This window comes from Palaemon carinicauda, chromosome 5 (assembly GCF_036898095.1).
Source record: "Palaemon carinicauda isolate YSFRI2023 chromosome 5, ASM3689809v2, whole genome shotgun sequence".
Taxonomy (NCBI): Eukaryota; Metazoa; Arthropoda; class Malacostraca; order Decapoda; family Palaemonidae; genus Palaemon; species Palaemon carinicauda.
In genome coordinates this window covers 123,610,659-123,622,809 of record NC_090729.1, presented here as the reverse complement: position 1 = coordinate 123,622,809, position 12,151 = coordinate 123,610,659, and the positions used below count along the sequence as shown (strand labels likewise).

The following is a 12,151-nucleotide window of genomic DNA, read 5'->3' as shown; positions in this document are numbered from 1 at the left end:
ATTTTTTACAAAAAATTCCAGTTTCGCAAGAGGCTGACGTATCATATATTAACAAATGACAATAACACGGATATTAAAAACGTTGCTGCATATTGATAATATAGCCGGCCCGTGCTCTTTACTTCAGTGTTACCAGTTGCCACCGGTTCTGTAGAATGTACAGATTCGTTCTTAAATGAATCATTACAGATCGTCATTTACTGTATTTGGCTGTCTAAACATCGTTTGTTTAAAATTACATAAAATGTATTTTTTCTAGTAAATATTGCCAGATTACAAACTTATGCCCCTTGTCAATAGGCTAGTTGCCTTCTAAACCAGCCAGTGAGTGACCTCCCTAAATTACTGACTGACATCTGTGTAACCATCAGTCTCGAACAGAGTAATGTTATGCAAACTTTCTCACATCTATGGGGAAAGATAGAAGGCGTCTTGCTGCAGCCTATGCCTGTTTAGACTTTTAACACGAAACTGCAAGCTCCGACCACAAAAGTCAGCCCAGATCAGACATCCTTCCGACTCATTATTAAACGTTAATCCAACATGTACCACTTTCACACGTTCAATCATACTCTCAAACATCATGTTGACATTACGTGTTCATTGTTGACTGAAACACCCATTACCTTATTTTAGTGGTTTTCCAGGGTCTATCACACAGGGAAACTTGTGTTCTACAGGACCTACAAGATCTGCTTTTTGCAAACATTCTTTTTAAAAAAAATTATAACAGCATATTTCACGTTATCAGATCCATATAGTCGAAACAAAAGAAATTTTATGACGAATGAAATTTTATAGTCATTAATGGCAAGGTGAATGTGACAGGTCCTATCGTAAATCTGTGGTTCAATAACGAAGTAGTGTTTGCTAACAGTCAAAGGAAGTCGAGGGCTCGTGGTAAAGTGGAAGCAACGTTGTGACTTTCAAGGAAACTTCCCTAATTTAAGGAAATTTGCTTCTTTTGGGAAATTTTTAAGGATATGATATTTTCAAGGATATTCTAAAGAAATATTTAAAAATTTAGGAAAATATCATGGAAATATTAATATTAGTATTATTTTTTCAGAAAAGTGTAAGAACAATTAACCGTCTTCGCAAAAGCACTAGCTGTGCTCAATACCTCAGAACGTTTAAAGTCGTGTTTGAACCCCCGATGTGCCTTTCAATCATATTAAAGGGATTAAACTGACTGCTTGCTATACAGGTAGTTCCTCCTATCTCGCAATTTCTCAGGTGTCAAGGGGAGTGGTGACCTTGCAGGAATAAAGAGGTCAAATAAGCCTTTGCCTGTATTAAACCTCCCATTGGGAAGCGTTGTTGCTTAATTGTTCTCTATGCTGGCTGGTACCAGACACGGGATTGATCGGAGATTTTAACTTTTTCCAAGCTAAAAGTGATGACAATAATCACAAAAATGGATCATAGAGGGTATAAGGAGTTTTAAATTTCACACTTGATTCCAAATACGCCACCATTCTCAATGAGAGAGAGAGAGAGAGAGAGAGAGAGAGAGAGAGAGAGGGAGAGAGAGGTTACAGAAATAAAATTATCGGTAATCTATCATCTACTATATATACATATATAAATATATATCACTGAGGCATGTCCGAGGCCTTTGTTCAGCATTGGACTAATCACTGAGGCATGTCCGAGGCCTTTGTTCAGCATTGGACTAATCACTGAGGCATGTCCGAGGCCTTTGTTCAGCATTGGACTAATAACGGCTGATATATATTTATATATGTATATAGAGTAGATGATAGATTACCTATATTATTATCTCTCTCTCTCTCTCTCTCTCTCTCTCTCTCTCTCTCTCTCTCTCTCTCTCTCTCTCTCTCTCTCTATATATATATATATATATATATATATATATATATATATATATATATATATATATATATACAAACAAATAGTAAAGCTTCTACAAGTTTATAATTTGCAAATATATGTAGGTAAATTAAAGCTAAGACGAGTACACTATATATATATATATATATATATATATATATATATATATATATATATATATATATATATATATATAAAAGGTAAGGAAATTGTCAAAAAAAAATATTAAAAACGTCGATTTTCTTTTTTGCACAGACTCGCAGGGGTGCTTTATTAAGCTTGGAAAAGTTTCCTAATACTTGATTGGTCGGAAGTACTTTTGTCCGAACACCTTCATTTTCCTCAAATAATTACCAAGTAATGTGAATCGAAACTTATTCACTAAGACACTAACCTATATTTCTACCTCAGATATAGGTTTTGTCAATAAGTAATGTTAACGAATAATTATAAAGTATCATCATGCTGAATCTAAATTTAATAACAACACCCGCCGAAGTCAACGACAGAAACTTGTTTTCGGATGCACCCTGCAAAAGATTGTAACTTTTCACATATTTCAACATAATATGGGAGAAATCACACTAAACATAAGAAAAACATCTTTCAAACTTTCTTTGAATACCAGAATCTACTAAAAACCTGAAATTAATGAAACTCGCTGTTGGTGAAAATAACGGTTAGGTAAAAGCAGGACCAACATGGAGTGTGGGTCCTGGGTAGAAGGAGCATAGCAGCATGCTACTGTCAAACACCGAAGTGGAAATGGAAGGGGGAAAGGTGTGTCTAGCGATTGTAACTCGGCAGGTGAGATTATGAATTCGTTTCATTGTTATTTTTATGCAATTTATGTAACACCACAGAATCCTCAAACAGAAACTATTAATAAAATCTAAACCTTTAAGAAGAAAATAACAACACTTTACTATACGGACTTACATCATAGGTCTATGATGTAAGTTTGTTATTTTTTCGTAAAAGTTTAGATTTTATTAATAGCAATATTTTCAGTTTGAGGATACTGTAGTGTTACATAAATTGCATAAAAATCACAAAAGAATTCATAATTTTACCGCCGAGTTACATAACCCTTTCACTCCCACTTCGGTGTTTGACAGTATAATGCTCGATTTACCCCGAACCCACTCTATAGCAAGTTTTATTAATTCCACGTTCTTTTAGTAGATTCTGGTATTCAAGGGAAGTTTATAATAACATGTTTTTTTCCCTGTGCTTATTATAATTTATCCAAATTTGTGTTAAAACATGTGAAAAGTTACAAAATTATGCAGCATGCATCCGAAAACGAGCTCCTGTCGTCGACTTCGGTGGATTGTGTTATTAATATTAGATTTACTATGATGATTCTTTATATAATATTTATTCTTTATTATTATTTATTGACAAAACATATATATGGTGGAGAAATATAGGTTAGTAAATAAGTTTCGATTCACATTATTTGGTAATTATTTGAAAACAATGATGGTATTCGGACAAAATACGTCCGACCAATCAGGTATTAGGAAAATTTTCCGAGCTTAAAGGGCACCCCTGCGAGTCGGTGCCAATATGCACCGCTAAAACAAATTGACTATTAGTTATGTTAAAAGTTGTCTAGTGCAAAGTCGTGCTCTGTGCTCATTCAGTGTTCAAAGGCGAATTGCGTTTACGCCTGCAGTGTGCTTGTTTCGTTGTTGATAGGCCTACAGTACGGGATTTGAGGCTGAGCAAATAGGATAAAAGAATAAATCATCTGCGTCACCAATAAATGGTAAGTGACTGATATTTGAATTCTCTCTCTCTCTCTCTCTCTCTCTCTCTCTCTCTCTCTCTCTCTCTCAAGCTAAATGGTCAAAAACATGTTTTTGTATACTTTATAAACTACACTATATTAAATTTGAATTTGCGTGTATGAATAGTATATAATTGATTTAATGTTATTTTGTGAATAAGCTAAGAAAATTATTCTAATATGTATTTACAGTATTTGTAGGGTATTTTATGACCGTGTTTAAAGACCACATTTTATATTGATTTTTATATTAGCTTAAGCAAAGATTAACATTAGTACTTCCAGCATTCCGTTTATATAGTTTGCGTATCGCTGCACATCTTGTCATATATCTAAATCCAAAATTGTGTTATTATAATTTGTCATTTCTTCTGCATCGTTGCAAAATATATTCTCGCATGAAAAGGCCTGCTATGGTATATTTTAGGTCAATTCTAAATAGACGCTGATATTTTATTTCATAAGTATTCATTATCATCATCATCACCTCCTACGCCTATTGACGCAAAGGGCCTCGGTTAGATTTCGCTAGTTATGTACCTTAGGATTTTAAAGTATGCTTTCGATAATTGTTCATGTTCGAACTTCGGTAACTTTGTTACCTCACAGTGAGGACTCACATGGTAAAACTTGTACGGTTTAGTGGAATACATTGCGTTGATTCAGAGGACTTACTTCTGATATCTGTTTACTGCTGTCAAGTTGTAGAATGATCTTCCTAATGATTATAGCATCCTGCTTTTCCAATTAGGGTTATAGCTTAGCTAATAATAATAATAATAATAATAATAATAATAATAATAATAATAATAATAATAATAATAAACTCAGTGCTGCATTATTGTAAAGATATCCATTTAATATCTGAATGTTTATTATTTGGTACCATTATACTGCCGACCCTGCTCCGTAGTGGTATTAATAAGGTTGAAAGAAATAGCTTTTTACACTGCTGGACCGTTAAAGAATTTTACGCAACAATGTTTAAATTGACCTGCCTATAAGGACGAATTTTTACGTCACTGATAATTCAACTTTGCAATGTCATTAAGTGTTACCTAAGGAACTTTTTCAGTCGATTGTCAATATTCCTTCTCCTAGATGAGGTGCTTACCCCATAGCTAAAGCCTCTATTCTATCCATACCGAAAGGAAAGTACCTACTTGAACAATTGCAGTAGGTAACCTCTTGAGCGAAGAAGAATTGTTTGTTAAACTCAGTGATGTTAGGTGTGTGAGGACAGAAGTGAATGTGGGAAGAACAAGCCAGACTATTACGGAGTAAAGGCCGTGACCAGAGAAGAATCCTATGTAGTACTATTATCTGGTCCGTCAAAGGAGTCAATAACACTGTAGCGGTAGTATCTCGACGTAACTTATAAAGATATGTTGTTTTTTTTTTTTTTTTTTAATCGCCATGTTCTATTGTTCTTAGTTGGCGGTTGTGAGGTAAACTGCGTTTCTGTTAATATTGCTCTTACGAAATTACTCATCCACTAGTTCCTTCCGATCGGTTACGAAACGACTACAGACGACACTAACTTCTTATTTATCATTACTAAGCTATAACCCTATTTGGGGAATAAGGCAATAAATAAATTACAAAAGAAGTAATGAACAATATGAAATATTTTAAGAGCAGTAACAACATTAATATAGCTCTTTCATATATAATCTATAAAAAAAATTCATGAAAAGAGGAATAGAAATAAGATAGAAAAGTGCCCGAGTGAACCCTCAAGCAAGATTTTTCTCCAATCTCTCATATTCCCCCTTGGCCCTAATTATAAAAATATAATAATAATAGGAATGTTTATAGTAAATAGACCACTTTTACATACTTAAAGGTTTACTTTTTTGGTCCTATACTGCAGGGGAACCCTACTCTTCATGTTCAGTTTATCGTATAAATTCTTAAGTATTTAGACTTTCACACCGAATATTTTCCTATATTGTTAAATTTACATCATGGGAGCAGTTAGAAAATAAGTCTTCAGATTCTTTTTGAAAGTCTTAATAGTTTCGGTCTTTTTAGTATAGCCCAGTATGTAAATTTGAAGATATAGGCCTACTAGGCTATTGCTTGAAGCAACAGAATCTTGAGAGACTCAAATGCCCTAAATGAAAGAAATCTGGAATTAACCACCGATTTTCATTTTTTTTTCAAATATTGCCAACTGTGCAGATATATATCGACCGTGGCAATGCCTAACCTTATCCACAGCATAGGTCCCTTTTACTCTGTGTCTAATTGGATATAAATCCACAACAAACTGATCACTTTATTGAACAATTTATTAATATCATTAGGTCTAAAGATTATCTTGCGAAATGAAAAACTTATGTAATGAGATGAACAGCATACCGTAGTGTACAATATAGGCCTAGATTTACATGGAGAACCACTTTATTTCTTTTTGGTTAATTATCAGTTACGTAAATAATCCCATGTCTCTGTCAGATCTGAATACTAATGAATGAACACTTTTAAATTAAAATTGCTGCCCTGTTACACTTACCTAATTATGCACCATACAGCCCCTGGAGTTGGATGTAGCCTAATGTTTGATGGCCGCGAATCTTCGGCTTTTGGCGCCAAAATTCCAAAATGCAGGAATATTTTAACTTCCACAAAACCATTGCCTAACATATCTTCCACAAACTGAAGAGCCTAGTTTATCAATGAACTGTATGTATCCGATTAAAAAGAACAGAAAAAAAATAGACACGACGGCAAATCAACACACCCCGTTGCGCACTTAACAGCAAGACTGATTCGAATCGTATTCTTAAACAGTTGAAACAAAACACACACTTCTTCCGCACAGTATTCTCTTGATAACGTAACTTGCATACTTTATTTGCTTTCATGACTATTTTCCTGGCCCTATTATTATTATTATTATTATTATTCAGGTTTTATTAAAAGTGATTGCTGCCTCAGTGGCGTTAATCTTGTAATTAACTTTTTCTATTGTTCTTATTATCTTCTTCTCTTCATTTGAACAATCCGTCAGTAACTGGGAAAGGGACATATCAATAGGAAGGTGATGAAGACCATATCATTCACAATTTGTCTTTAATATATCACAACACATTGTAAAAGTACAGATAATATGTACAAAGTATAAAACACTATCACAATGTTAGTGCACACAAAGTAATTGTCACTTTTATACAAAATTTATATCCTTCGACTCAACCGGTTTCGAGCAGTGAGAAGGTTTTCTGCTCATTGTCAAGAGTGAACTGAAATGCAGGTGTTGTTTTGATGGCTTATATACGGAGTCCTGCTACGAGATTCCATCTTCACTGGTTAAGAACCGCCCTAGGGCGGAGACCGTTAATCCTATTGGGTGTTGGCCTCTGCCTCGCCGGGATGTTTGGTGGGATTACTGGCTCTGGTTCTGTCAGGAGATAATCCCTGTTTTGACCTTCAGCTATATCAGTCCTGTCATAGTTGTTATTGCCTGGACTATTGTTGATAGTGGACCTTATACATGTTGGCAATAAGGTCCCTTCTTGCGTGGTGTTGAGGTTAGGTCTTTGTTGTTGAATAAAAATAGCTTCCATTATCCGGAGACGTCTACTGTCAGGGGCATGGCCGATGATTGTTACATTTTTCACTATATGCTCCCTTGTTGTCATGAAATTATGTTTTTGGAGGCAATGCATTTTTATTGCACCCTGTTGCACGTGGCAAGATAATCTCTTAGAAAGACGCATCGTCGTCATCCCGATGTAGGTGCCAGGACATTCCTGGACGGGGCATTTATATCGGTACACTACGTTCGTCTTTTTCAAGTCATCTTGCATGGCAGGGGCAGGGTTGTTTTTCATTATCAAGTCTCGTGTTTTTGCTGATTGGTAATAAATTATGAGGTTGATTTCAGTATCCTCTGCCGTGGCAAAAACGTTGTTTTTTATTATATTTTTCATAATCTTTTCTTCTTCGTTGTAGTTTACGCTCATAATGCCTTTATAGTAAAGATTTATTTTTGCTGGCGTGTTGGTATCATTAGAGCCTTCATTCTGGTACCATTTCTCGATTTCTTTTTTAATATGCCGATTAATGTCTTTATTCGTGAAGCCATTATTCACCAGAATTTTAGTAACTCTGTCAAGTTCCTCGTGGGTGCCTCTCCACGAAGAACAGTGAGAAATGGCTCTCCGAATAAAAGCCTTAATGGTGGCAGTTTTATACCGACTAGGGCACTCACTGTCACCATTCAGACATAGGCCGAGATTCGTTGGTTTTACGTACACCGAGGTACTAAAACTATCATTGCTTGTTTCTACAAGGACATCAAGGAAGGGGAGACGTCCTTGGAGGCTGTGCTCTAGGGTGAACCTGAGCGAGCTGCATTCCTCGAAAATTCGGCGAAGTTCTTCTATGCATAGAAGAACTTCGCCGAATTTTCGAGGAATGCAGCTCGCTCAGGTTCACCCTAGAGCACAGCCTCCAAGGACGTCTCCCCTTCCTTGATGTCCTTGTAGAAACAAGCAATGATAGTTTTAGTACCTCGGTGTACGTAAAACCAACGAATCTCGGCCTATGTCTGAATGGTGACAGTGAGTGCCCTAGTCGGTATAAAACTGCCACCATTAAGGCTTTTATTCGGAGAGCCATTTCTCACTGTTCTTCGTGGAGAGGCACCCACGAGGAACTTGACAGAGTTACTAAAATTCTGGTGAATAATGGCTTCACGAATAAAGACATTAATCGGCATATTAAAAAAGAAATCGAGAAATGGTACCAGAATGAAGGCTCTAATGATACCAACACGCCAGCAAAAATAAATCTTTACTATAAAGGCATTATGAGCGTAAACTACAACGAAGAAGAAAAGATTATGAAAAATATAATAAAAAACAACGTTTTTGCCACGGCAGAGGATACTGAAATCAACCTCATAATTTATTACCAATCAGCAAAAACACGAGACTTGATAATGAAAAACAACCCTGCCCCTGCCATGCAAGATGACTTGAAAAAGACGAACGTAGTGTACCGATATAAATGCCCCGTCCAGGAATGTCCTGGCACCTACATCGGGATGACGACGATGCGTCTTTCTAAGAGATTATCTTGCCACGTGCAACAGGGTGCAATAAAAATGCATTGCCTCCAAAAACATAATTTCATGACAACAAGGGAGCATATAGTGAAAAATGTAACAATCATCGGCCATGCCCCTGACAGTAGACGTCTCCGGATAATGGAAGCTATTTTTATTCAACAACAAAGACCTAACCTCAACACCACGCAAGAAGGGACCTTATTGCCAACATGTATAAGGTCCACTATCAACAATAGTCCAGGCAATAACAACTATGACAGGACTGATATAGCTGAAGGTCAAAACAGGGATTATCTCCTGACAGAACCAGAGCCAGTAATCCCACCAAACATCCCGGCGAGGCAGAGGCCAACACCCAATAGGATTAACGGTCTCCGCCCTAGGGCGGTTCTTAACCAGTGAAGATGGAATCTCGTAGCAGGACTCCGTATATAAGCCATCAAAACAACACCTGCATTTCAGTTCACTCTTGACAATGAGCAGAAAACCTTCTCACTGCTCGAAACCGGTTGAGTCGAAGGATATAAATTTTGTATAAAAGTGACAATTACTTTGTGTGCACTAACATTGTGATAGTGTTTTATACTTTGTACATATTATCTGTACTTTTACAATGTGTTGTGATATATTAAAGACAAATTGTGAATGATATGGTCTTCATCACCTTCCTATTGATATGTCCCTTTCCCAGTTACTGACGGATTGTTCAAATGAAGAGAAGAAGATAATAAGAACAATAGAAAAAGTTAATTACAAGATTAACGCCACTGAGGCAGCAATCACTTTTAATAAAACCTGCTTAAAAGAGGGTCTACTCCCAAAATATATTATTATTATTATTATTAATATTATTATTACAAGCTAAGCTATCACACAAAGAAAGCCTGTGCCCTTCGGGACCTATAAGATTTGTTTGTCGTAAACATTCTTATCCGCTTGGAGTATCACACCCCGTATACCGCGTTAATTGTCAAATCTACATTATCGAAGCACTTACAAAAGACAATTGAGGATGAAACAAGATTGTATAATAATTGATAGTAATGTGACATGCCCTTTAGTAAATGTGTGGTTCAAAACTTCACTATAATAATGACCCGAATTGACGAAGTAGTGTTTGCCGGGATCTTGTTTAAAGCGGGTTATACACGGTCGAACGGTTCGTCGAACCCAGCTATCGAACCTCCTTGTCACACGGCTCGAAGAGGTGGAGTGCTGGAGTCAGCCACGAATGTATACTGTAAGATTTGTGGATAATGAAGCCCCGCCCACAAGAGTCAGGCGAGAACAGACTTTCTTCGAGCCGGTCGACGAACTTGTGTTATACAACCACGTTCGAACATCACTACAAATACTTATCTGTCGAACCGCGTTCGAGGAACGTTTAATTGCGTAAAACCTCCTTTAGTCGAAATAAAAATCAGGGGCATTCGTTGAATAAACTGCCTTTCTGGCAACTTGCCTTGTTGTAAGTTAAAAAGGCCAGTTGCCTAGCGAAAATCCGTGGCAGGAATGTTCAGTGACAATTGTTTAGGTAACTTATGTGATAGTGTTGTTGGTAAATTGATTTCGGTGTGGATTGGCCTACACTACCTGATTTTGAACGGATAGGTTTAAGGAACAAAGCACAAACGCGACCAGTAAATGGTAAGTCAAGTGGTTTTGGTATTTGAATCTCTCTCTCTCTCTCTCTCTCTCTCTCTCTCTCTCTCTCTCTCTCTCTCTGCTAATAGTTACCGTTCTGGAATCAGCTTGTATGAGTGAAAAACAGAACGCTTTTGTATAACTTACCTTTACATTGTGTATTTAAATTTGTGTGAATTAGTTTTTAATCTCTGTTGGCGTATGAAGTGTTTATGATTGATCTCATGTACTTTATGTATAAGCTAAGATATTTATTCTGTGTAATTATAATGTTTGTAGGTTATGTTTAAAGACCAACTTTTTTTATATATTAATCATCTTTTAGCCAAAGCAAAGATTTACATAAAAACTTCCGTTATTTCGATAGCAATTTTACCATCTTGTCACTCACACGGTATTCTATATTTGATATATTTTTTATATATCTAATCCAAAATTGTTATAGTTTTTCATTAACTAAAGTTCATGGTTCCAAAATTTATTCTCGCATGGAATTGTTCTTCTCATTTATGTCTCTGATCTGTAAAGCCAAAGTTATCTATTAACATGAGATGATACATAGTAGGCCTAGGCCAATTAGACTGAAGACATACTAATCTTTTATTATTTCTATTATGATTGATATTTTATGCGTTGTATTAGATAATCGTCATTAATATAGTCATAATTGCCTCCGCTAACGAAGTTGGGAGGAGGTTATGTTTTTGCCCCTGTTTGTTTGTTTGTTTGTTTGTGAACAACTTTTTGGACACAATTTTACCCATAGAATAGTGAAACTTTCAGGGATCAATTTTTATGTTGAGACGCGGAAGTGACTCCATTTTAAAAGTCTTAGGTCAAAGGTCAAGGTATAGCAAAAGGTCTATCGAATTAACCCTAACCTTAACACCAAGTTTGCACATGGTTGTCACACAGACTCCAAATACGTCTACGGTCGAAATTGAGTGTTTTTCTTGTTACGATTATAATTTTTATTTTATTATTATTATTATTATTATTATTATTATTATTATTATTATTATTATTATTATTATTATTTAAGCAGCACGTCCATGCTTATTCAGAAAACAGTACGCTTATTAGCCCTAGTTTGAAGCAGATATTTTTGGGATGAAAATGGATGAAAATTTTGTCTGTTCGGTGATGCCTTTGAGGGTTGACACCATGTTCACACGCGTAATTTTAAAGGGTTATCATATCTCTTTGTTTTTTGTGTATATTTGTATCCTTTTCATCATTTCTTTGTTACGTAATGTTATATCAAAATGAAACTAACTTTCACTACTTATTTATTTTTTTTTTCGAATTCTCTTACTGATATGTAAACACACGCGAATGCACACGTACAATATAGTCCCATAATTGTTTACGCGTCATCTTATCCAACGCGAATTAAGATTATAGACTAATTATGTGTTTTATTTCTTTGAGCTCTTTTTAGGGACTTTGCGAGACCTGTTATAGGTGGTTAACTAGATAATATGGATAGTTTAACATTGAGCATCTGAGAGCAATAATTATGTGCCTTATTATTATTATTATTATTATTATTATTATTATTAGCCAAGCTACAATCCTAGTTGGAAAAGCAAGGTGCTATAAGCCTAAGGACTCCAATAGGGAAAAATAGTCCAGTGAGGAAAGGAAATAAGGAAATAAATAAATGATGAGAACAAGTTAACAATAAACTATTCTAAAACAGTAACAACGTCAAAACAGATATGTCCTATATAAACTATTAACGTCAAAAACAAATATGTCATATATAAACTATAAAG

General features: G+C 35.5%; 1 protein-coding gene across 2 annotated transcripts in view; it reads left to right on the top strand.

The window, feature by feature from the left end:
* The first annotated feature begins 2,696 nt into the window (after nt 1–2,696).
* Nucleotides 2,697–12,151, top strand: part of LOC137641459 (uncharacterized) — a 256,984-nt gene continuing 247,529 nt past the window's right edge. For both annotated transcript variants that reach the window (XM_068374031.1, XM_068374035.1), the window contains exon 1: nt 2,697–3,628. In XM_068374031.1, coding sequence (XP_068230132.1) covers nt 3,626–3,628 — 3 coding nt within the window. In that variant the 5' untranslated portion in view covers nt 2,697–3,625. The remainder of the gene's footprint in view (nt 3,629–12,151) is intronic.